Below are 27,047 nucleotides of genomic sequence, written 5' to 3'. Positions count from 1 at the left end.
GCACATTGCAAAAATTACACACTTAAACTATGTGGTGTGGCCAGTGAACACGCAGTGCCCCTCCAAGGCAGCTTATTAAAAAACTGAACCCCAACTGAAAAAATCCAACCAGACAAAAGGCAAACTAAAGTGCTTTCATTAAAAATTGAATAAAAGAGCAAGTAAGTCAGTCAGTCAGTACTCCTTCAAGGATAACTTTATTCTGGGCAGGACATTTGACAACAGAAGGAATTAAACAAGCATTTAGAATATTTCTGAACAAAAACACTGAATAAACAAGAACGATTATTTCTCCCCATCTCTGACAATTCCACCCCACCCTTCCATAGTAAGTTCTAAAATGTTCTTTCAGTATATGTTTTCCTCCAGCATTATGGAACATCCTGCTCCTATCAATAGCCACATCAGATACAGGAACATCATGGGAGTGGGTTTTTTGGCTTTTTTCCCCTTTTTTTTCTTGCTAACATGGCACTTATACACTATGTTTTGGAAAATCTGGGTTACAGGGGTGAATGGATCCACTGTCAGACTCCTTTTTTATTACATATGTTATACCTAAGCCTGAGAAAATGTAAACAGTACAAATCAAAAAACATTTTCCACAAAGATGCTACTAAATATTAAAGCATAAAGTAGTAGGTTACATATCATAAATTCTCAGATATGTTGCTTATCCAGATTTCAGTATATAAAGATCTCCATCTTTTCCATATCTGTACTGCACAGGACAGCATGGTAAAATACATAAACTCAGCTCTGCCCTGCTCAAAAAGAACTTTTCCAGCTTCAGTAAGAATTTGCTTGAGTAAAGGATACAGCCATTACATATAGCAAATTTTCTGTCTCACTAAGTTAAAACTAGTTGTGATTCTGAATGTCAAGATTATTAGCGTTTTTCCTCAAAATAAAAGGATTTAACTTAGGAAAGGAGAAGATATATAAAAAAAGAAAATTAGAAGTACAACTTATTTTTCTCATCTGTTCACTGTATTGACTAAAGCCTGAATGCTATAGTCAAAAGAATCACTGACTGTCTGATAAAGGTTCAGAGATTACAGGCCAGGTTCAGATTCATCCTCTGTTACTTGAATCTGACAGGGCTGTCCCCCTCCCTTAGTGGAGAGACTCAGTTATCTACAGAATGTTAGTATATTCTCAAATGAGACAGGTTTTCTTTGACATGACTCTCAGCCACCAGGGGTAAGTCACCTCACAACAAAGGAGCTCACACTTAGGTATGATGAATCCAAGCCTCAGCTGCCCGTTCTCATGACTTGTCTCCTTCCACTCAGAGGAACTAAGGGTACAGACCAGACTACTTAAATAGCCTGCTTAGGTCTAGGGATACTGGGATAGGTTCGTTCTTGAGACAAACTACCTGGTGATAAAATAAATTAAATTATATGTATACATAAATACAGGCATTTATTTCCACCAAGAGAAACAACTATCTTTCCAGTTCTAACACAAATATACATATTTCCCTTTCCACTTTCCCACAGACACCCAGCAGTGTGTGCTTCAGAAATCAAATGGCTGCTTTATTTCACTGTTAAACATTGGCATCACTGCTGCAGAAGCAGTTAGGTATGGTTTGGAGTTAGTACTTGCTATGCCCAGATAACAGAGCAGCAGGACACTTAAGATGTCCTTGGCATGTGTAAGTCTTACATGCACACTTTTGCTCCCTCTTTGTCTTGTACTGTCCACTGTGGGCTGAGCTCATAAAAGCAAACAGTGACCAGTGCTCCCTGTGGTTCCCAGATTGCCAGCAGCCTACTCTAGAGTACAGTTTCCTCAAAATCCCACACATTCACCATGGGAAGCACTGAAAAGGCCAGAATCTGTTCTCAGTTTCAAAACCACAGCAGCTGCCCCTTGTGTGTGCTGGCAGATCCCATGGAAAGGATCTCACTGACACACAAGCCATTCAGTTCCTGTAAAATGGCTGGAAGCTGAGAACTGCACCCGCTCTGATCCCTTTAGGCTGGATTTAAGTCTCAAAAATAAACAATTTCCCTCAGAAAGATGAGCATTTCTGCACACTTCTGCAGGGAGATGCATTTTCTCAGCACTTCAGCTTTGGCAGCACTGCTCCAGAACACAGCTGTGGAAGGTGTTCTCTCACAGCACTGAACAGTTTTATGGAGGTGTAGGAACAGATAAATGCTGACTGTGACCTGAAAGAATCTTCTGCTGAAGGCTGGACTCTGGCACTGCTTTCCAGAGGAGAACTAAACCAGATTATGGGGCTACTTTATTTTCTCTATAACTTGATATAAATCATACTCTCATAAACTGAGTTAAACTGCTCTTCAAAGAACTGTATCAATTTCAGTAAAATCAACCACACTTTTATATTTTCTTAACAGGACCACATAACATCCCATTTTTTCCTGCAGAGCCTCTGGGCCTAATTTATGGAAGCTGACAATTTTTCACATTGCAAATGAAGGATGTATTGAGTGAAGAACAACTGAGTATAAACATAAGTAAGGTTGGACTGACTAATTTCCTCTGGGTTGTTTTGGTTTTTTGGGGTTTTTTTTTCCCTTAAGTGAATTAAAACAGCAGCGATTTAAAACAGTTTTGAAAAGTAAGTCAGCTGCATACATCTTGTTTCCTTAAACTATGTTGCTGGTATATCATTAATATTTTGTTACTCTGAGACCACTTTTATTAGTTTTAGTAATTTATTAATTGTTAATATGGTCTTTAATATGTCTTCAGATCTTACATTCGCAACATAAGAAAAAAGAAGAAACAGAATCTACTTTTTCTCCTCAGAAATCGTTAGACCATTTAGATGAATTTAACAGAGGTAGGTCCACACGCTATTTCATAGTGAACTATGCCAAAGAACAAATTTTAAGCAGGAAAAATGAACACTGTGTCAGAAAACCAATCTACAGAAGGGTATTTACCCTTCACCAAACAAGAGTCCTCAGATTTGGTAAATTTGAATAGCAGTCCAAGAAAAAACCTTTTAAAGGCAAAAATAAATAATAATAAAAAAAGGTGCCTCTCACTATCTTTCAGCAGTCTCTCAGTGACTGCGAAGGAGAGTTTAGACTATTAAGTCACTCACTTCTCCGACGTCAGTATGAAGCAATAAGCATAGGACAACAGAAGTGTGGCATTGAGACATGGCATCATTTGAAATTACACAGACTCAATTAGCACATAAACTTTAGAAAATGTCTAATGAATGCCCCTTCCTCAGTACTTCTCCTTCACTGCAATATTGCACTGTGTGTTTTTTATCCACTTCTGTAAAAAAGCTGAATCTAATAAAAAAGTCAATTTTTTAAAAAATTCATTATAAAAATTTGCTGTATAAAAATGCCAAATCCCCTAAGCCTTATATACAAAATGCATCACTTTTATGAAAATAACTGGACACAATATATAACAAAATATTTTTATACAAAAAGGTACAAGATTGCATTCAAATTAATGCAGGTAAGTAAAAAAAATGCTTCAAAATGTCTCATTTGTGGAAGATCTGCGCCTTTTAAATGTCCAGGTACATAAAGCAGTATGAAATGGTCTCACGTTGGCCAGCATTTCCTGGGAAGCACGCCCTGGTCAGAGGGTGTTTCCCAGGTCACCGGTGAGCGCCGTACTTTGCAGACCAGTCGACGCGCCCGTGGACTGGTTCCGCTGCCGGCGGGACAGGCATCAACCTCGGCGAGCTTTTGGTAGGTGAACTGAACGATGGCCATCCAAGGAGGGGTCTGACTGATGTCACAGATCCAAAATCTAAGGGACAAAAAAATCCTGTGATAAAAACTTTCCACCGAGAGAAACAACTATCTTTCCAGTTCTAACACAAATATACATATTTCCCTTTCCAGTGAGAGCTGCCTGTACTGAACAACAACCTGGTGCAGGTCCAGATCCTTACTTCTTCAGGAAGTAAGACTCCTTTTTTAACAAAGTTTGCTGATGTGAAACAACAGTGGATCCAATCCCTAAAACCTTAGCAGACAAAGAGTATTTATATCACTGATTTGAGAAGTGTGAATTCTGTGCCAGCTCTCACACCAACCTCTAGGTTCCACTGAAATAAGCTGTAGATGAACCCATATATTTAATAAACAAAAGTAAACACAAACCAAATCCTTCTCCATATGAAGTTCTGCAAGATTACAAACAATAGTTCCAGTCAGTCATATACTGATAAATAAAATGAAGCAAAGATAAGTAGTTCAGTGCTGCATACATACAGCCTTGCTGGAGTACTGACCAAGGGACCAAGAGAACTTTAGTGCTGGACTTACCAGAAGATGGATCCACAACTGGTGCTAACTGAACCCTCTGCCCAGCAGAACCTACTTCCTTCTTCAGAAATGAAGGGACATAAGCACTTGTTAGACTGCTTGATCCTATGGGCCCTGAAAGAAATGGCAAGAGACACTCGAACACAATGGATCTCCCATACTGTCAACATGTGACAAAGGTGTGCCCTGAAGGATCTTGTTAAAGACCAAGCCTGATCATGGACCGATCAAAACAAGAACTTAATTGAAATCCACAGCTTCTATATATACACCTGCATTCAGGAGACTGTCAGCATCAGACACCTGCATTAGAGATGAATGGAAAGCAGGTACAAAGTGTACCTGTCAGGGAGAATGGCAGTTCTCCCTGACATCTCAGTTTTTTCAAGGTTTCTCAAAGCTTCCAACACATTTAACATTTCAGTTGGAATTATCTTGCTTGACTTTCAGCAACTATGTGCTAGGAATGTATTGACTCTTGGTTCCTATGTAGCGAGTCTGAGGCTTTGATGCTGCACAAAGCTCTTAGTGAAGCCTGTGAGACCACAACTTAAAAATGTGGTACAGATTCACATTTCAAATTTTGAAAGCCAGCTACAAAAATTGTCCCTAAGATGAGCAGGAACAGATCTGACTGATCTGCAAGATAAGCCATAGAAATGGAACAAAACAGTCTAGAGTTATAGCACAGAGGAACACTAAACAAGATATCACACACAGAGCAGAGCCATCACACGTATGCCTACGTTGTACCAGAGCAATGGCAAAGCCTATTGTGGGAAATGAAGGTGATAAATAAAAAAGAGAAAAATCAAATTACATACATCCTATGCTGCTACAAAAGAAGCAAAATCTTGTAGAAGAGCCAGGAAAGAGATGTACTATGTATATAAAGGTTCTCATGTAGTTTAGCTATTCACAGTGTCCTCCCATCTTGAATCTTTAAAGAACGATTTTCTGATTAAATTGCATCCAAAACTTTGTTTTGTTTTTTTTAACCTGAGTTTCTAGAAGCCCAAAATGTTTCTTTGGGCCAAGATTGAACACAAACTTCAGCAATAAAACTTTCAAAGCAACATATGCAAAAGAAATATGGCACTGCAGAACCGTATCACATGAAAACCTGAAGCCACAGTTTATAGAGAAAATATACAGATACAATCTAAAAACATCAATGTGTTATCAACATGTTATATCTGATAAAAACTAATGTAAAAATCTACTAATTAATTACTTTAACTCAAACAACAGTGATTAAATACCTGAAATACCAAATGCCAAAAAAAAACCTGAAGAAGAAAAATTGAAGAGTTTTGCTTTTTGTCTGAATTTTTTATACTATAATTACTACATTATTTTAAACAACATATATTGAAAGACATAATAATAGATTTTCTTTGCTTAATTCATATAACAAGAGTGATGTGTATGGCTAGTTCAATTTATGCCAACTTCCTCCTGTAATGACAGCCTTTTTATGCACCAGGTGGACTAAAATAATCTGGAAAACAGAAAACATGACTTAAAGAGACTGAAGAGGGAAACTGAAAGCAAGATGAAGTATTTCAAGTTGAACAGACCTTAGCTGTCCAGCTTTCTAGGCATGGGGTACCTCAGACTTGTGAGGATTCATTAGAAGAAATTACAGTTTCAGTTTAAGGCAGTCTCCCAAAGAAGAGTGCTCATAACCGATTTTAACACAAAGAAAGGACAAGGTTAGCAGATATCTTTGGAGCTGACAACGTTTTGGAGATGGATGACTCCAAAACACACCAGAGGGGAATTGCACAGACATCACTTAATATAATTTCTCAGAGTCTTAAGCACAGCTTCTTACCTGAATTCATCCTGTTAGTAGTACTTCCTCCCAAACCAGAAGTTTTCCCAGACAAACCAGAACTGGGCCACTGATTAGATGGAACAGACTCTTTGTTTGAAGTGGAGACTATACTATTCCTGGTGCTTATTCCTATATTGCAAAAAATGCGAAGATTACTTCACTAAAATCCCTGTTGCCACACAGGCCTGCATTCATTCCACCTGATGCACAATCTTAGAACAGATGTCTGGTTTAACTTAAGCAAAACCTCTCCCTCTCAGTAACTCTGTGAGTCACTCTCCATCCTCTCATAATACAGGAATGCTGTAACTGGCCACAGGCCCTAATCCAGCAAACCTCACAATGTAAGTAGTTCCACTAGCATCAATGGTTGATTATATCACAGGACAAGGTCTTTACATCAAGGCCACAAATATTCTCACACCACAGAAACTGAACCTTGTATGTACATGAAATCTGTGTCTCCTATAAAAGCCTAACAGCGACAAGATAACCTGAGAGGCAATAATGGCAATTCCATTTCTCATAGTACTGTACTCTTCTTTGGTGTCTCTACTGAAACCTCAGAGCATGCAAACAGTTTGCACTACAGTTCATATGACACCTATTATTTGTATTTAACTTAGATCCCATATTTAAGCAGGGCACCTAACATTCAAGGATGCAGTTAAAATTTATGATATGGCTAAAGCACTCTTGGGATCAATGTGTTTTAAAATCTCCTCTAGTAAAACAAGTTTTAGCTACCAAAACTCTATCGAAGTGAGACAATTTGAAAGCAAATTAATTGTTTTGGGAAAAAAGACTGAGTTTGCTGTCTCAATACCTTCTAGTTTACCTAATTAATTTTGAAGTAGTAGTACTACAAGTGAACAAATAGCTACCACTACCTCTATGAATAGAATTTATGAGAAAGAATACATTTATATTCATCTCATTTTAAATACTGGCAGACATGCTGTCTTGCCTCCTGTACTTCATCCTGCCCCAGCACTGGTGTCAGTATAGCAGAGGTTATCATGAAGACAGGCATGTAATTCTCTATGGAGACATGGATCTGCATTTTACTTAACTGCAAACTACAGCAAAGCATATTCCCACTACTAGTTTGCCTGTTGTTCATGGTATTGTATGCTCATGATGTAAGCACATGGCACTTTCTTTTTCACTCTAGAAGACCAGTCTTCTACGTTTTAGGGAGACAAGGAATAGTTTGGCACATATACAGACACTTTCTAACGCACTTCCAAGTATCCATCAGGAGAAAGAAGTACCAACAATCCTGTCCCCTCGTTTGTAAGCAGCACTTCTCAGTTGCTAGACTACGAGAATGTACTTTTTGTGTCATGGCCATCTGCATTAGGAAAGCACTTTCTGCCCTGATGTTCCTTGAGTAGTAGCCCCCCTCCACAAGTTCAAAGGATTACAGCTAATGTCCCAATGACTACTTCATACTTCTGTTGGAATTGCAGGAAGAAAAGGAAAGTATTTTTTACTAACCAGGCCGATACCTAGAATGGTTTAAGTAGTGTTGCTTTGCTGCTGAAACTCGCAATGTGGGAGTGTCCTGCCGCAAAAAGGTCCCATGGGAAGTTCGTGCACTGCTGCCAGAGCCTACAGCATCCAAAGGCTTCAGGTCCAAAATGCTTTCAAATCTGTAATTCAAAAATCAGTACATATAGTCCAATTCTTATAGCACATGCTTATTCACAGCTGACTTTCTCAACTCCACCCCATCTCCAGGAATCATTTCCTTATAATGTGTTTGCTACACCATAAACACACAAACAACAGGGAGTATTATCAACCCAAAGTCACGCAAGTGCCCCTGAAAATCAGATTTATGCTTCTAGTTCCCTTATATACTGCTTGTAAAGTTTTTATAAATCGCTCAGTAAGTTTCTCTCTTCTGTATACCATCCATGGAAACTGCAGCTGAGAATTGTCCAAAACAGTTTGTATGCGTGGAATATTTCAAAAAGGTCCACATATAAAACTGGAAGTATATATTCCAAAATTAATTTGGGGATAATTTTCAGTGGGGGAAAAAAAAAAAGAATGCTAAGTTCTATAGATATACATTTCTAGATACAAAGAAAGCATGAAGAGCAACGTTATTAAGAAAGAGGAAAAGGCAAAAGAAATAGACAAATAGCACATACACATAAAAAACCCTTACCTACAAAGAGTTTCATCATTCTGCCTCTTCTTGTTTTTCAAGTCCATTCTCAGGATGGAAGAGCTGAAATCAAGGTCTTCCAAGTCATCCCAGTCTTCAGAACTCTTAACTGTCCTGGGGAGATGTCCCCATCTTCGTCTAGGTTTTGGTTTAAGTTCACCATTTATATTCTCAGACCCAGCAGATGTTTTCTGTTATAAAGATTGAAAAGAAATAAACCCCCATGCTTGGACCACAAATTAGGTGGCAGGATAAAACAGGACGTTTTTTCCCCTTTATCTCAAAGAGTCATAGTGGTAGTAGAGCTGTAACAACACAATCTTCAATTTCTATCAAACATGCTAAGAACACAATGTGTAGCCTGCTGACATTATTATATATCTTCCACATTTTGTCCGGTAATAAAGCCTCTTGAACTGACAGAAGAAATTTCTTAGGTCTCCATTCAAGTTCTATTCACGTTTCAGTATGCACCTCCCAAACCACTACTTTATGCTTAATTTTTACTTTTAGACCTATGGGAGTATAAAACTGCACGAATGCTTGTTTCCATAAGCCTGTGTGTAGACATTTTTTTTCTCTTGCAAGACAGCACAGGTACAAATTTGTGTCTTTTCAGTCATTCAGGCTCAGCAGGACATTTTGACTTTGTGTGACACTGGCCAGTACAGACCCTGCTTATGACTGACCCTGTAGCAGCAGCATTTGCACCATCTGCTCTCATCACCTATTTTATGAATCCAGTCTCCTCATTAGTAGACAGAAAGGGTAAATTCTCATGCTGCAAGAAGAATCTGTTGGTTTCTGTGTCCAGTATGGAAGACCAAAGAGACTATGATTCCCCGTCAATAAACTGGATGCCTTAAATGGATAAAGGCAATAGTCTCCTTTGCCTCATTTCAATACTATTTAGCTTAATACTTTTCTCTCTGGCATCAGTCTCATTAATATTTTGAACACTGTACATCATTTTTACTCATACAAGATCAGTGTCATCCTGTAAGTGGTGCTTTACAAAAAAGGAAAGCACAAAATGGCTCTTAAACGAGGAATTGACTTGCTTGTTTTACAGCAACTGGATTTAGATTTCAATAGAAGAACTTTCAGTTCCTAGCAGAAAGATGGAACGTTGGAACCATTTTTTAGTTCCATTCACTGTCCTTAATGAACTACAAGGACCTTGAAAGAGAACAAGAAAAAGAAACTTAAGGAAAAAAGGCAGTATATCAGAAAGCTTATCTTATGCTAGATGGACCTTTACCTGCTGAGGAACCTTGTTGTGAATTACAGGCAGAAGAATCTGGTTAGACTTGTCCTCCTGTAAGTGGTTACTGTGCTCAGCCCCAGAGTTGTCTGTCTTACATGCGTACACCACGTGCTGAGAAGACTGGCTCTGTTGAAAAGGCCTTGATGAAATTCGGGCATGAGGTTTCGGAGGGGGCTGTGCTGGAGGGACAGGCTTAATAGGCAGAGATGATCTATTATGCAGTTCCTTTTGTTTTACCAGTTCCTGAATGCCCAGGGCATGCCCAACCTGGAAGTACGAGTATCGAAGTGCCTAAAAAGTAATAAAGATGGTAGACTTAGAAAAACCAAAGTTTACATTTCCCCAGTCCTATGTGTCAGTACGAATTTAATTTCCCTTTTTTTTTTTTTTTTTTTTTTTTTTTGGGGGGGGGGGGGGGGGGAGGGTAAAGCAAATATAAGTGAAGACAGAGAGTTGGGACTGTTCAGCCTGGAGAAGAGAAGGTTCTTGAGGATCTTATCAAAGTATGCAAAAATCCAGAAGGGAAAATGCAGAGAAGACTGAGCAAGTCACTTTTCAGAGGTGCCCAGTGCCAATGGGCACAAATTGAAACACAGGAAGCTCCTTCTGAACATCAAGAAACACTTTCTTACTCAGAGAGTAACTGAGCACTGGCACATGTTTCCTAGGGAAAGGTCAATGAACCAGATTCCAGGCACTCTGTGGTGCACCACAACTAAAGAACAGCATCACAGCCTTCAGTCATACATCCTACCATCACTCTGCTGCTATTCACAGTGACTGGATCATGCAATTCAAGTGCATTTATACACTGCAATCACACCTTTGATCATGGAGCACATCTCCTGCACCCCTGAGCAACTGCTAAATGACTGTTCCTTGTGGCAATAGAAAAAAAGTCACAAGTCGAGAAAAAGAAAACCAAATCAAACCTGACTAGCTGTTGGCCGCTTTTTGGGGTCCCACTGCAGCATGTCTCTCATGAGCTGCACTGCCTCACTGCTAGCATTAGGTATGAGAGTCTTTAGGTTGTTAGGTACACACTGAGGCCAGCGAAAATTCATGGAAGCTGAAAGTTGGTAGCCTTCAGGCCAATCATTCTGGAAGAAAGAGATTTCCAAACATGACAGAAGTTCACCTGTAAAGTATCAGTGCCGAAACACACATTCTACCAGTAACAGACTGTGTCCAGCTTACTCTGGTCTTATACTGAAAATTTCACTAAAAATCTTCACCTCAAATCTCTGGTGAGAGGTGGTTCTTGCTGTATATCTGACAGAGTCAAGGGCACAAATGGAATCAGGAAATAGGAATCTTGCCATGATCCCAAATTTTAGCCTCTTAAACTATAGGTTTATATGCAATGTACAAGAGAAAATTAAATTCCCACCTAATGAAATCAGTCTAAAGACCTCGTTTGCTGTGCAGGGGTCTATTTTTCCTCCTCTATGTGTCAGCTTTTGTAGCATAATCATTGCACAGAAATGCTTACTGCACAGAAAATAAGTTTTAATTTAGTTTATTATATCTGAGATCAATACCATAAATTAATAGTAAGCAGGAAAATTTATTCTATGCTTACTGCTACCATGCCATTGTGTATTGTAGAACAGCTCCAGGATTACTGCAGTCTGGAATATCACTTCAGTTACCTTTTTTGGCGTCCCTAAGACTTGGCAAATTTTGAATATAGTATCAATTTCACTGGCGCCTGGAAAGAGAGGCCTCAGTGTATAAACTTCTGCCATTATGCAACCAACAGCCCAAATATCTATTGGAGAACTATAGCAGGTAGATCTCAGAAGTACTTCAGGAGCCCTGTACCTGTAAAGGAAAAAAATAAAAGGAAATCAGCAATCAACACAGTTCAAACATACATGAAATTGCTCACCTTTTCGTTCTTTGCTAATGAGAGCAAACATTCTTTTAAAACCGTCTCTCCTGTACAGATTTTTTTTTTTTAAATTAAAACTACATAAGCTTCTGTAAGCTTACACCTTTCTGACACACAGCAACCCTAGCATGTTCCCACCTGCCTTACCACACTCTCTCTCTGCTCCTGTGCTGCTGCTATCCGTAAACTGTCTTGCACTAACTGAAGCTTTTCAAATTATGTGAAGCTTAAATAGAAGTTTCATAACATGGAGGCATCAAAGGTAATATAACAATCACCACAAATTCAGTACTGTACTACTTTCAAGAGCTGATTGCAAGTTCCTACAATGTTGGTGAGTACTAGCACTTACCATCTTGTGGATACATAATCCGTGTAAGGAGGTCGAGATCGGATTTCTCGGGCTAAGCCAAAATCTGCAATTTTCACAAGTTCTGGTCCCATGCAGAGCAGGTTTTCGGGTTTCAAGTCCCTGTGAAAGAACCCTGAAATTCAAATGAAATACTGTTGTGGACTGCAATGTTACTCACAGCTGTATCCTTTACTTTCCAACTGGATTGTTTTGCTTCAGTTCTTAGCATTGAAGCTGGAATACTGCCACGCAGACATCAAAGTCTTACGTGATCAGCAGAGCTGATCAGTACAGTGTTGTTCAGTTAGATTGTGAAGAACAGTACACATAAGTGGGCTATCTTGTAACAACTCACAGCACTAATTCACACAGCTATCTTTCAAGTGACACTTTTCTAACATTAAAAAAATTCCAACATTTTAATGCTAGTTTCATTCTAACTGGAAACTGTCCAATGAAGTTATCAGTTACATAAATGTTATTTTAAACAGAATATAAATTAAAACAAGGGGGTTTTTTTGCACTTTGAACTTCTTTTTAAATCTGAGAACATAATCGGCAAGCACTCAACTACTCAACACCATGTAAGAGGATCTCAGTGTATTTTTTTAGTGCTCCCTGCATTCAGCAAAAACTGATCATGAATGAATGTTTGGCAAGAGTTCTTTCAATACTAAGGAGAGAAGAGGAGTGGAATATCACTGACTACTGTCTCTGAAATATGCTTCCACCATTATCCTGGAAATCTTGTCCTTTTGCTTCTTTCTTGCAAGCATCTGAACCACCATTCCTAGATACAGCTCCCTCTGTAGTACCTTACCAGAGCTCTCCAAGCTTCTTTCCAGAGACTCCAATGTGCTCACTTTTCCCATGGCTTTGAATAGGAAAAAGCCTCCACAGAGAATGGGCTAAATATTGACACAGGATGTGTCTACATTGTCCAGTATAACTAGATTAGCTTTTGTTTGTTAGATTAATGCATAACAGCACTGAAGACATAGTGCTGTAAGTATCTACTAATGAGGAGACTGCATCCTTCCCTAGGGATGTTGAGTTGATATTCTGGTGCCAGCTTGAGCTACTGCTTCTTTGTGAAAGGTATCAGGCAAAGCAATCAAGGCTGTTCTTAGCATTTAGTACAATCACTTCTGTATTTTGCTGCACAGACATGCACCAACAGAACGCTTGAGACAATTTATTTAATGACAAACTTGTAAAAAGAGCAATCTGTTGCGTACTCAAACATAAAAAGATGCTTAAGAGTTTGGACAGACAAAGAATATAAGAAGTTTACTTGGCAAGTATTTCTATGCCAGAGAGGAGCAGAACTGAGAAATACAGAGAGAGGAAAATATTAATGCGATTTTTTCCAAAACTGTTACGGAGTGTCTTGGGACACTCATTCTTACATTCTTATTGTGAGCCACAATACCATCACAACCATCCTGTTGGGCTTGCCAAACATTTCCAGATATTCTTAACTAGAGATTTGCAACATCTTGGTAGAAATACAAGTCTAGTGTGGCAGCAGGTCAGTGAAAAAGACAGTTTTGACATTGAACTGTTCAGTCTTCACAACTTTACGTTAAATAGCAATAAAAGCTGTTCTGAAAGGCTGTGATCAATTTGACAATTTATTGAAAAAAGCTGGCTTAGAGTTCTACAAATCAATCATAATATTTTTCTGTTTTTACATATTATGTATGCCACTGAAACAGACTGGAATTTATAGTTAGGTTTCAGATGAGTATCCAAGCCCCATTAGAAGAGTGAATAAAGTAATCAGCTGAAAATATTTTGCAAAACAGTTAAATGTGTATTTTAAGTGAACTGTAATGCTGGTCCTTATAAGCACTTTGCTTCCAGGACTTTGGCCCTCAATGTCAGTTCTCTTCTGATAACCCAGAGCTGCCCAGCAGCAACAGACCCTACAGTGCATCTAGTGGACAGAACTGCAGTGGTCAGCAAAAACCGAGAGGAAGCTTTTGTTAAAATAAGGTATTTGTTTTGAGATTTTTTTTATTTGTTAAGTGAGATTTTTTTTTATTCGTTTTATTGCTACTACTGGCTGGTACATCAGTTTTATCACTGTTGTAGACAATAGTTGGAAGCCCATGCAGCGAAAGCTGCTTGTCAATTGGACTTTATTACCTTAAAGGTATCTTACAGAGAATGTGTGTTTTATTCAGGTGTACCTTGCATGTACCTTGTGTTTTATCTGCATGTACCTTGAGAAAAGAGTATTTTCTTCCTTATTCTCAGTCTCAGGAGACCTTTAAATCTATCAAGAAACGTACTCATTAGCATCCAACGAGTTTGAGAGTGGCCAGCTGCCAGACTGACAAAGTTAAAATCTACAGCTACAGAGCTGAGCAAACCTCCAGAATGAAGTATTAGGAAACTGTAAAATACAGGTATTTTCAGTAAACTGACTTTTTCATACACAGCCATTCTTTTGATCATTCCTTCTGCTAAAGTTAGTAATGTAATTGCTTGCGTATTCATCAAAAAACTTACAAAAACACTATTTGTCTCTAATTCAGAATGCTTATAGCTAAAACATAACCTACCATGCTTATGAATAAATGCAAGCCCTTGCAGGATCTGATACATAATATTCCTAACTGTAGACTCAGGGAACAGTTTGTTTCTGTGGAATAAAAGGGAAGAAATAAATATTAATTAAATTCATACATTAGCTTATGCTATCTAATGAACTAAAAATAAAAGGTAGCAATGACAAATAAAACTGCCAGTCAGCTTTTCATATTTGCCTACTTTCTTTTCTAGCTACAGAAGAAATTCTTGTTTCCTCTACAGTCCCTTGGCACAAAACTGGCCATTTGATTGAGAATTAAGGAAATAAATCACAGTCTTAAAGGCTTGACTTACACATTTACACAATGAAGTCCATGGCCTAGCTAAACTGTAGAGTATGATGCAAAGCATACTTTTAGAGACATCTGGGCTTTTGTTTTCATAAGGTGGGATATCAAACATTTCTGTGAAATTCTCAAAGATAACAGGTTTCTGTTATAGACTTGAACCATTTTTTCAAAGTTCATGATTTCATACAATATATATCCATATATATAATTATATACCATATAATTATATATATATATCTCCATATGTATGTGCCCACCTAAACTACAGTTTTCTATACCTGTGCATGCATAGTAAGTATATTTATGCTTAAAAAGGTATAATATCTATGTGAATGCCACATAAAATAACAATAACCTTACTTTTGAAAATCAAGGAAGATTATTATCATCTGCCAGGATGATACGATGGTCCACAGAGAGGAACAATTCAAAGCAGAAATTCTGCCCTCAGTTATCCTCTGGTGGATGTTATTATGGCCCAAAGGCTAAAATTAAGACTTTACTAATGCTCCAGCAAATATCAAAAAGGTAGATTTTATTCAGAATGCTGACAAATGAAACAGTCTTTGGTCATGTCAGTCCAAATTGCAAGGAAAAATAATTCCTGGAAGCAATCCAAAAATTGACACCTCTTGATTACTGTTCCAACTACTTTTTATTTATTAATTTATTTGAGGAAGCCATAGAAGAGATGGTGATACCACTCTTATAAAAAAGCACCACTGGAGTACCCACACAGAAATCAGAGGTTCTAGGTCCAATGCCTCCTCAGTGTTAGGACTGCTAAAAGCCCACAGTTCTCACCTCTCAAATGAACACCCTATTCCCCTACCACACTAATCTGGGACAAGACACTGGAAATTCTCATTAGACAGGCTGGGATATGCTCAAAGGTGACAGTCAAAACTCCTACTGCCTACTGCAGCCTCACTTCACGCTATAGTGATCCAAGCCTAAACAAATGATCCGAAGTCCTTTGAACAGTATCAGGGGTGTTAAAAGCACATTACACAAGTAATTTTTATCAGGACGGGATGATGCTGTTACATACCTCTCTTTCATTAACTGATAAAGATTCTCCTTCATGTATTCAAACACAAAATACAGATGATCATTTTCCCTGATAACTTCTTTCAGCTTTACCACATTGGCATGGTTTAATTTCTTCAAAGACTAGAAACAGAAAATACAAACAGGATTTTACAAGGTCTTCATATAGTGAAGAAGGAAAAAAAAAAACCCAACCCAACTTATTTCACTGTTGCAGAAGGATTAACTTCAAAAACTCTTTGGTGTCTTAAATAATCAGACAGCTCTGAGAACAAAGACCAGATTGCCAAGTATTACCACATACACACAGTCTACGCAACAATTTAATGTGCTGGTCATTCAAAAGCCAGCTATCTGCTATCACAGTAAGTAAGCACCAGAACAGCTCCATTTTCTCTGTAAGAAACTTCCCAATGGCACAATTCACACTCCTCTTGCACCTGCACTGGCAACAGTCAGGTTACAGTCAAGACTAAAAACAACCCTGGAAAGCCTTCCTTGGTATTGTGGATTAACCTTTGCAGGCAGATTGCTCAGACCTCCAAGTGGGATGGGGAAAATCAGAAGGGCAGAAAGTGAGACAACTTATAGGCTGAGATACAGAGTTTAATGGGTAAAGCAAAAGTCAAGCATGCAAGGAAAGCAAAATAGGGAATTCATTCATTGCTTCCCATGGGCAGGCAGGTGCTCAGCCACCTCCAGTACAGCAGGGATCCATCACATAAAATGGTTACTTGGGAACTCAGTGCCAACACTCTGAAGGCCTCCAGCTTCCTCCTCCTCCCCCCAGCTTTCATTGCTCAGCACAATGTCACATGGGATGTCCCTTTGGTCAGCTGTCCTGGCTGTGTCACCCTCTTGCCCACCTTCAGCCTACTCACTGACAGGGAAGCATGAAAAACAGAGAAGGCTTGAGGTTGTGAAAGCACTGCTCAACAATAACTAAAACACGCCTGTGTTGTCAAGACTGTTTTGGTCAGAAATCCAAAACACAGACCCATAGAAGCTGCTACGAAGAAAACTAAACCTACCATAGCTAAAACTAGCACACTTGGGTCTTCCTTCTTTTCAGACTTGCAGTGTATTTGATGTCCATTTTTATATGGTACCATAAGAAAAATGACCTAGGTTTTCTGCATGTTTTTAGTGATGACTATAAATTAAGGAGGTCCTTAGAGCCTACACCCAATGTTTTGTCAGCATCAGAATTTCATGCTAAATGTCTGTCCCGAAGCCAACTATAGAGAAACAATTGCACATACAAAAGTTAATGCTGTGCAAGGTGCATGTGTTCTCAAGCTCTGAAAAACAACCACCAATCGACTCCACGTGTTGTGACAGGAAAGCTATCACTCACACCCCTCACTGCAGGGAGGAATCAGCTCTCTACAACCAAATTATTCTTGTAAGACTACATAATTTCAATAAACATTTTTATAAGACTACTGACACTCTCTTCCAATGCAGAGTCAGGAAACAGAACTGTAATGTCATACACTACAGCTCACTTTGGGAGTAATGTTTTGACAGAAGAGTTGAAAAGAATTTGATGTTATCCCCAAATGTAACAATGATCGTCTAATTTGAAGTCAACCATTGAACAAAACAAGTACCTTAACCTCTCGAAGGTTCATGCACTCCTCCCAGGAATAAAACTTTCTCTTCATTCTACAAAAGTAGAGGGGAAAATAATGACTAATGCATTTAAAACATCAGCTGTTTTTAGAACCAAAAGCCTCACTGCATCTTAACAATTCAGTTCTTCCATCAAAATGTAAGATGTTACCTCCTTTGCAAAAAAATGTTACATCTCTAGGCAAGGTATAGTCAAGTTGAATTACTAGAATACACACTCAAATAGAATTACAGTAAAATAATAACAGGATTACACAAGATTTCGTTTTTCAAATATCTTGCTGAAAATAATTCAGAGCCTTCAACAAACCCAGGCATGCTGTTTTTCTTTCAGGTATAACAATGTAGTGGAGTAAAGTCTAACTGTAAAAAGAACAAGGGTAGTTTTGACAGTTATGAACTAAGAGGAAGGGTTTGAAACAAACCAAATGAAGATCCAATCACTTCACTGGGTCTCAAATTTTGTCATATTCTCCTTGCCCCTCTTGTCTATATTTTGATTTCTCTGTAATTTTAGTATCTTGCTGTATTTCCACATTTTCCTTTGTCCACTGCTCCCCATGTTTCTTCCTCCCTTGCAAGCTGCACCCACCACACCAACTGCTTTTCGAATTCTGCTCTCCCCTTCAAGCTTGTAAGCGACTCTGCTCTAACAGAAACAAACTGCGCGGCAGTTTTCTCCTAAGAGAGACTGTAACTCTAAACACAGTATTGGTGTGCAACATATGGTCCTGTGTGTTCATAAGCATTTTGATTACCACTCAGTTCTTTGAGATGTAACTATGCTTTAGGACCAAACGGATGAAGGCTCACACACAAATCAACACAGAAGATCACAGATTAAAACTTGCAAAAAATACTCAACTGAGTAGTCTGGATTTCAGAGGGAGTTAGGCACTCTCTGAAGACCTGAGCCTTTACCTTTAATAAATAATTCGGAATTGCTTATTATTGTAGCAAGTTTCCAGTTTGAAATCAGCTCTTAAAATTAGACTAGTTTAAGAACTACAAGCCCTTCCTGTCATGAAGGGGTCTGTTTTTTTTTTTATTTTTTTGAGCAGTGTTTTTGCAGTTACTGTCTTGTTCATTCAGTTACTGGGCCACATCTGTTTTTAACAAAAGACCAGCATTAACACCTAAGCTAAGAGAATACTTCTGGTTTGTTCTAATTTTTCTGAGTTTTCCCAAATTACAAACTGAAAATTAAAGGTGCTTCTAGCAAGGTCTGATACAGGCAAAATACCCTCAGCACAGGGGATTTAGAAAGTAGATAAAGCCAGCTATTGACTGCTCATACAAAACAGCATGGTACTGAAAGCTCTTTTGACAAGCCTGTCCCTTGTCATGGTCGGTATTTCAGGAAAGTGCCTGCAATGCTTTACAGCTGTCTCTTACCATAGCTAGGACAAATAAGCCATTTACAAACTAGGGTCACTGCTGAAGCAGAAGAGAAAATCAATTTCTCAAGGAATTTCAAGAAAATCTTAAGCTGAAAAGACCTATATATAATAGCATAAAAGATACAATAATGGGCAATGAGATCAGCTGTGTTAATTATTACTGCAGTATTGATATTCCATTAGACTACAAAATATATGTTCCATGTAAGCAGCAGTGAAAGGCCTGTAGATTCTAAAGCAGCATTGCAGAATACTTTAAATAATACATAAAACACATGTTTGCACACAGCAGCAGAGTGCTGTTACACAGTAGGCCTACATATCTCATTCTCTTCATCTCCTGCTGAAGCTTTGGAGGATACAAGGAACTTTTTCATGCTGCCCAAATACAGCTCCATTTTCCAAAGCTGCACAGAATGTTAAGTACTCAAACCAGCATGACCAAGTTGATGTGGACCTAGAAAGGAAAAACCTGGACTATGCATTATTAAGTAATGTATGAAAACACTTACTTTTTAATGGCTATTAGCTCTCCAGATTCAATGCTTCTCCCTAGGAGAACAGAGCCGTAGGTCCCATCACCAAGTTGTCTGATGGTTTTGTACCTATTCATGATGAGGATACTTCAGCTGCAAACGCATTTCAGTCCTTGGAGTTTCCTGGTTTTTTCTCCTCCAAGTGTAACCAGTCCTTTCTGTGGCAGCATAAATATAGAGCACTCAGGACAGTGTGAACAGTTGCAGGAATCATGTTTTCAAGACTTAGCCTTTGGTCTGAAAGCACAGAACATAATCCATTTGATTTCTGTACTCTTCTGAGATTGTTTGCAGACTCCACTCTCCTCCAAGAGAACAGCCCCTGTCAGCCATACACGAACACTCATCCCGGTCTCTCACCAGAAAGGGCCAGCCTGAAGCTGGATGTATCCTGGTATAATCCCCAAAGCCAGTCCCATGCTAAAGCTAAAGGTACCTTACAGCAAGCTGGCAGGCAGCCCTGATGGGATTGCTAAAGTCACAGGATAAAGTCTCACAGCCTGGAGAAAACAGTCTGCTACCAGAAAAAAATGAAGCTTTACGATACAAATTTTTAGGCATATAAGTCACCATCTTACAAGTCACACTACCATCAGTTAAACCAATATCCTGAATTTCCATATGGTCCTACGTGAGAGACCATAGTCATACGCATTCCTTTAAACAAAGTGTGCAGGGCAAGAATAGTACATTCATGTCACGTAAGACTAATGTATTTTACTACAGTAACTGTAAGCATGAACCAGTCTCTAGAAGTAGTGACTGCATCAGATTATCTATCCAATCTCTTGTTGTGACACTGCATGAACAAAACCATCTCCGAATGGTTTGGGTTGGAAGGCACCTTAAAAATCATCTAGTTCCAATCCCTGTGCCATGGGCTGAGACAGCTTCCAGTACCCAGGCTGCCCAAAGCCTGACCCAGTCTGGCCTTGACTCCTTCCAGTGATGGGGCATCCACAGAATCTCTGCTGGATAATAAAGCAAAAAACTTTTTTTTTTTCTAGTTTAATGTAATTGTTGCTGGTATTTCCTCCACTATTGTTTAGAAAAAAATGTAACATATTCTATGTCAACTAACCATACATTTGAAATAAAACAATCCCCCTGCAATGAAGGTTTGGTCACTGCATTTTCTTATTCTTCACCTCTTAAAAAGACAACAATATTCATGGCTTGTGACTTTTGCCTTCGGTAACGTGTATTTTAACTATATTTTCACAATCTTTTCTTGTAGTAGCCTCATATCTCCCTTATTTCACAAAGCTGTATTATGATTTTAGAAGTAATGGGATTATGTTACTGGAACTCTGAACTGACATCAATGCAGAGCCACAATCCTGTAGATGCAAGATGTTGTGAACATCCTTTATTTTCCATCTTCTAAGCCTTCTAGCTCTACTAATACTAATACAGGAATAAAGACCAGGAAAATTGAAGTTGAAAGACCGTTTGACAATTTACCCATTGTGCAGCACGTCTCTAAATCTATCTCAGACACTGACTGGGCAGTTAGTGTCTCAGGCAGGAGGAACTGCCCTCTAGCAGTATCTGTTTCTCTGCACACACTCACTACTACAGAGAACCAGGACTGAGCACCTGACATTAAAGACCTAATCCCACATTTTGTACTACTTGCCAAGGAACACAGAGCCTGTCTGTAACAACAGCAGTTTGGAGGACCAGTTCCTTTTCAGCTGGTTTTCAGGTTGTGCACCAGAATAGCACAAAGCTATGTTCAGTGGTCTGCCCCCAGGTTAAAAAGCTTTAACCTGCTTACTCCAACTGGCCAGTGACTGGATGGCAACTCAGAAGCCTTTATTCAGATCCTTGGGAACAAGATTTCAAACAATGACAGCATCTTGCATGTTCTCCTAGTCTGAAAATCTAAAATTTATTACTATCCAAACAATTTTATACAGTAATTTCAAATCAACACAGATGGAACTTGTGGATTTTTCTGCACATACTGCCCTGATGACAGAGTTCTGAAACTGTGATCCTAACAGAGGTGATGTCTTAATATTCACAGACTCCTATGCTGTCCACGATTTACCATTCACATGACAGTTCTCCTTTCAGGGAACTGTGACTGAGGAGCACCCTTGCCTCATATTTGATAACCCCTGCAAAACTCAAGATGTTTAACATGATTAGCAATAATCACCAACGGCTGGATAGATTGATTGTCTGATGTCTCTTGAACTGGTGAACTGAATTGCTTATTCCTTACTGAGGATACCATTTAAGTCCCTCTCCTTTCCACAGCCACCAAGTTTCACAAAACTTGTATGAAATTATCTTTGCAATTCCAGCTCTGGCGTCAAATGTGACCAAAACAGATTAATTGAAATATTTTTGAAGAATAAAAGTGAGTAGAGGAAAAAAAAACACAACAAAACAAAAATAAAAAAATCCCTAAACCCTTACCAACAACAAAAAAAAAGGCAAAAAAGCCCCACCTCAAAGTAAAAAAAAAAACCAAAATAAAAACAAAATAAAATAAAAACAAACAAAAAACACACAAAACCACCAAACCAGTCAGAAAACACTTATTTCAGTGAGGAATGCATATTAAAAAAAACATGCCAGGATGCACAGGAGTTAACCTAGCCCTCATTAAAGCACAAATCCACATGTATGAAAACCCACTGACAAAACCTAAATGAAGTCTTCTCTGATTTAACTCAATCAGCACCATTTCTTGTTGAACTTAATAGTGAGGTTGTTTTCAAAATCTACTTTACTCGGCCTTCAGACTGTTTCGCCTGAGTCTCACTGAAATCAGTGAAAAGAGCGTGAGTCTCCGACAGTCTGCAAAGCTACATGTATCATCTAATGTAAAAGAACAATCTACATAAATTCACATCGTTAGAGGATGTAACTACAAAATGCAAAAATATCTTGAAGTAAAAATATCTCGAAGTTAGTTGATACTAAAGAGTAAAATGCAAACCCCTTATTTTCACCATGTTGTAACACCGTCTTCAGACTCTACCTCACCTATACACTTTTTTCCCCGCAGAAATCAAACAGTAGAACGACTTTAACAGCAAGCCTAATTCAATGTATAGAGAGTACTTTCTGACTAAGTACAACTCAAACATACTATTTTGTTTATGAACCCTTTAAATACGTATCCCCTCCTGTTTGAAGAGCTGAGGCACCGAGAACTGAAAGCGAAACTGGCTCACTCCGGCACAGCTGAGAAACGCAGACAGTAAACAAACAGCATGTGCCTTTTTAAACTTGTCCTGCGCCGTGGCGATTACTCGCAGGTATTAGTAGGAGGAAGCAGAGAGAAAGGCGCGGTTCAAAGCCGTGGCCGTCCATGGGTGCGGTCCCAGCGGCCGCAGCGTTTGTTAGAGAAGGCTCTGGGGACGCCCCCCGAGCCGCACACCGAGGCGGGGACAGATGTGCGATGGCGGGGCCGCCGCTCAGGCCGGGTCCCGGCTCCCGCCCGATCCCCAGCCTCGACCCCTGTACACCCGAGTGCCCCGCTCCGGTTCCTCGCTGTGCAGGAACGCGGGTCCCCCGGCCCGCCATGCCCTGCCCGGCGGGACTCACCGCGGACGCGTCTCCGCGCTGCGGCCCGGCCCGGAATGGCGGCGGCGCGGCCCCGGCCCCGGCCCCGGCCCCGGCCCCGGCCCCGGCCCCGCCGAGCAGCTGCGGCCCCGCTCGGCCCATGGCGCGGCCCCGGTCCCCGCCCCGGCCCCAAAACCCGGCCCCCTCCCCAAAACCCGGCCCCCGGCCCGCCCTGCCCCGGCCCCCGCCCCAAAACCCGGCCCGGCGGGGCTCCCCCGGGGGGACAGCGCCCCACGACTGCGCCCGGGGGGGGCGCGCCGGGCCCTCGCAGAGGGGGCGCTGAGCTGGGTTTTGAGAAAAAACCAAACCAAACCATCTCTGGAGCATCTCTCTTATGAGAGACTGCGGGAGCTGAGCCTGTTCAGCCTGAAGAAGACTGGGAGGGGATTTCGTTAATGCATAGAAATATCTCCAAGATGGGTGCCAAGAAGATGGTGCCAGACTCTTTTCAGCGGTGCCCAGTGACAAGACGACGAGCAATAGCCATAAACTGAAACACATGAGGTTCAATTAACCGTGAGGAAGAACTTCTTTACATTGAGGGGGCAGAGCACTGGGACAGGCTACGCAGGGAGGTCGTGGAGTGTCCCTCTCCAGAGACATTGGAAGCCCACCCTGGACATGTTCCTGTGTAACCAGGTCCAGGTGACCCTGCCTTGGCAGGGGGTTGGTCTAGATGACTTCCAGCGGTCCTTACCAACCCATCACTTCTGTGATTCTGTGAAAAAACCCAGCTGAACAAACACAAACTGCGCAATGATGATGGGCCTCTCTCACATCTCAAAGAGGAGTTTAGACAAAACTAGAACACAGAAATACCAAACCGTGAACAAATGGGAAGAATATCAATATTTTAAGTGCTGCTAGAGGGGCCTGTGCCTTCCTCACCCAAGCACCAGCAGCTCACCCTGGCTCTGACAGAGTCAGCCTAAGACATAACAGGAGGGGCAGGAAAAGGAAAACAAGGAACAAAAAATTGTTTTAAAACAATTAATTATCAGGACTGTAATAGTGATTCAGGAAGTGTCAGGTTCTTTTTACAGTTCATCCCTTAGGTTTTAAAAGTAAAGCATAGAGTTAATTCCCAGGGTTTGGAAAGACAGGATGAGCTGGTGCTGTAATTCAGGAGCACAGTGCAGGACAGGACATTCATTTGCTAAAACAGATGCAGGGAAAAAACAAAGCTCTGGGTGCCTCCCCCTACCCCGTCTAGTCAGAGGCTAATCTTTATATTTACATGAATATATAATACAGACTCAAATTCCCCCCAACAGACAGGCATGATCCTCAGTGAATCCAGGCTTCCAGGAGGAGCAGTGTACACTTACATGAGATTTCTGCTTTAAGCCACCCATATTACATCCAATGTGCATAATCACATGTTATAATACACTCAGCCCAGCAACAGCCACAGGACACCGTTCTTCTGTTGTTACAGGCAAGGCTTCTACAGTCCCAGAAAAATAATAGAATTATTTGGATCTGATCTTAAAGATCCTATAGTTTCAATCCCCCTGCCATGGGCAGGAACACCTTTCACTACACCAGGTTGCTCAGACCCCCACCCAAATTGGCCTTGAACACTGCTGGGGATGGGGGATCCGCAGTTTCTCAGGGCAGCCTGTGCCAGTGCCTTACAGCCCTCACAGTAAAGGATTTTTTACTAATATGTAACGTTTAATATCTAAGAAGAGCCACACCCATGTAGGAAAAAAGCAGCTTTGACTCCAACTCCAATCGAGAAGTAGCACTAATGATAACCAGTTGAACCATGAGCACTCCATCTCAAAACCTCAGGTGGTCATCCTGTGTCACCTCAACTGCTCACACAGCTCACACAACCCCACACTGCTCACACAGCCCACACTGCGCACACTGCCCCACACAGCTCACACAGCCCCACACAGCTCACACAGCTCACACAGCCCCACACTGCTCACACAGCCCACACTGCGCACACTGCCCCACACAGCTCACACAGCCCCACACAGCCCCACACTGCCCCACACTGCCCCACACTGCCCACACTGCCCCACACTGCTCACACAGCCCACACTGCGCACACTGCCCCACACAGCCCACACTGCTCACACTGCCCCACACAGCTCACACTGCCCACACTGCTCACACCGCCCCACACGGCTCACACAGCCCCACACGGCCCCACACGGCCCCACACGGCTCACACTGCCCCACACAGCCCCACACTCCTCACACAACCCCACACTGCCCCACACTGCTCACACAGCCCCACACGGCTCACACTGCCCCACACAGCTCACACAGCCCCACACTGCTCACACAGCCCCACACTGCTCACACAGCCCCACACTGCTCACACAGCCCCACACAGCTCACACTGCCCCACACAGCTCACACTGCCCCACACAGCTCACACTGCCCCACACAGCCCACACTGCTCACACAGCCCCACACAGCCCCACACAGCCCCACACAGCCCCACACAGCCCCACACAGCTCACACAGCCCCACACTGCTCACACAGCCCCACACAGCCCACACTGCTCACACTGCCCCACACGGCTCACACTGCCCACACTGCTCACACAGCCCCACACTGCCCACACAGCCCCACACTGCTCACACAGCCCCACACTGCCCCACACAGCCCCACACTGCTCACACAACCCCACACTGCCCCACACCGCTCACACTGCCCCACACCGCTCACACAGCCCACACAGCCCCACACTGCCCACACAGCCCCACACTGCCCACACAGCCCCACACTGCCCACACTGCTCACACAGCCCCACACAGCTCACACTGCTCACACTGCCCCACACAGCCCCACACTCCTCACACAGCCCCACACAGCCCCACACTGCTCACACCGCCCCACACGGCTCACACCGCCCCACACAGCCCCACACTGCTCACACCGCCCCACACGGCTCACACAGCCCCACACGGCCCCACACTCCTCACACTGCCCCACACGGCTCACACTGCCCCACACGGCTCACACTGCCCCACACGGCTCACACAGCCCCACACAGCTCACACTGCCCCACACAGCCCACACTGCTCACACAGCCCCACACAGCTCACACAGCCCCACACAGCTCACACAGCCCCACACAGCCCCACACAGCTCACACAGCCCCACACAGCCCCACACAGCCCCACACAGCCCCACACAGCCCCACACAGCTCACACTGCCCCACACAGCCCCACACTGCCCCACACTGCCCACACAGCCCCACACAGCCCACACTGCTCACACTGCCCACACTGCCCCACACAGCCCCACACAGCCCCACACTGCCCACACAGCCCCACACTGCCCACACAGCCCCACACAGCCCACACGGCTCACACTGCCCACACTGCTCACACAGCCCACACAGCTCACCAGCAGCACCCAGTCCCCCCTGCTCCGCACCACCTCCGGCTCCCGGCCTGTCGGGCAGCCCCCTTGTCTCTCACTCTCTCCTCTGGACAGAGCAGCTCTACAGTCACCTGGATTTGAAAGGCACTGCCGATGCCGGCTCCCACAGCCCTTGCGTTCCCATTTCCTGCTCCCGCTGCCCGAGCCTGAGCCTCACCTACCCCTCCAGAGGAGACACACGCCTCCTCCTGAAAGCGCTCAGGGCAGCAGACATGCACAAAGGTTCACAAATCCATACACGTGGCTTTCTTCTGGAATAAAAAGACTGTTATACGCTTTAAAAAAATAGGTTTAGTCCAATTTTAGAAAACCTGACGAGGCGTGTGCTGGCAGCAGGTGATAACTGTGCTCACTGAACTGGACGGGCAAATCACCAGGCCACTCGATTCAATGGCCTCGGCACAGCTGTTATCTCCACAGCCGCGGCACTGAGCGCTCTCCCGTTACCCCGTCGGCAATTCACCTGTGCCAGGGTCCCGGCCTGACCGCAGCCACAGCGGAAATCGCCGCTCCCGGACATCGCCTCTTTACCTCGGCTCCCGCCCCTGGGATCGCGCCTACCGGGACTCCCTCTCACGGAGACTACAGTTCCCAGTAGCCTTTGCGCTGCCGCCCTTACCGTCGTGTGTCAGCGCGGACTACGCTCCCCAGCAGGCCTCGAGCCGCGCCGCCGCAGGTGGCAGAGTCAGCACGGGCCGCGGTGCGCACTGGGGCGGGGAGTC

At 42.2% G+C, this 27,047-nt stretch overlaps 1 protein-coding gene across 5 annotated transcripts; it reads right to left on the bottom strand.

Annotated features, from left to right (window-relative positions):
* Positions 1 to 181: 181 nt before the first annotated feature.
* Positions 182 to 26,872, bottom strand: CILK1 (ciliogenesis associated kinase 1). 5 transcript variants are annotated; one of them, XM_083856765.1, is made up of 14 exons: positions 26,483 to 26,872; positions 19,304 to 19,564; positions 17,370 to 17,424; positions 15,758 to 15,879; positions 14,389 to 14,468; positions 11,819 to 11,951; positions 11,225 to 11,396; positions 10,505 to 10,672; positions 9,567 to 9,863; positions 8,306 to 8,496; positions 7,627 to 7,781; positions 6,124 to 6,255; positions 4,287 to 4,400; positions 182 to 3,765 (listed from the first exon to the last, which is right to left on the bottom strand). In XM_083856765.1, exons 2-14 carry the CDS (start codon positions 19,402 to 19,404, stop codon positions 3,611 to 3,613), a joined length of 1,875 nt encoding a protein of 624 aa, XP_083712891.1. In that variant the 5' UTR covers positions 19,405 to 19,564; positions 26,483 to 26,872; the 3' UTR covers positions 182 to 3,610. The 5 variants fall into 5 exon arrangements, with proteins under 5 accessions (XP_083712891.1, XP_083712890.1, XP_083712892.1 ...); XM_083856764.1 differs by having other exon boundaries at positions 26,487 to 26,872; XM_083856766.1 differs by having other exon boundaries at positions 19,304 to 19,485; positions 26,487 to 26,872.
* Positions 26,873 to 27,047: the final 175 nt, after the last annotated feature.

The sequence above is a fragment of the Zosterops lateralis genome, assembly GCF_965231275.1.
Source record: "Zosterops lateralis genome assembly, chromosome: 3".
NCBI classification, from domain to species: Eukaryota; Metazoa; Chordata; class Aves; order Passeriformes; family Zosteropidae; genus Zosterops; species Zosterops lateralis.
The sequence above is the reverse complement of the archived record's forward strand: the minus strand, read 5'-3'. Positions and strand labels throughout refer to the sequence as shown.

Bases quoted from the DNA above. Each gene is read 5' to 3' on its own strand.
- CILK1 (XM_083856765.1), bottom strand. From the start codon at position 19,404: ATGAATAGGTACAAAACCATCAGACAACTTGGTGATGGGACCTACGGC. The intron at 15,880-17,369 runs GTACTTGTTTTG...TTCTGTTTCTAG, and splicing joins TGAACCTTCGAGAGGTTAAG to TCTTTGAAGAAATTAAACCA. The intron at 11,397-11,818 runs GTAAGTGCTAGT...TTTCCTTTACAG, and splicing joins GATTATGTATCCACAAGATG to GTACAGGGCTCCTGAAGTAC.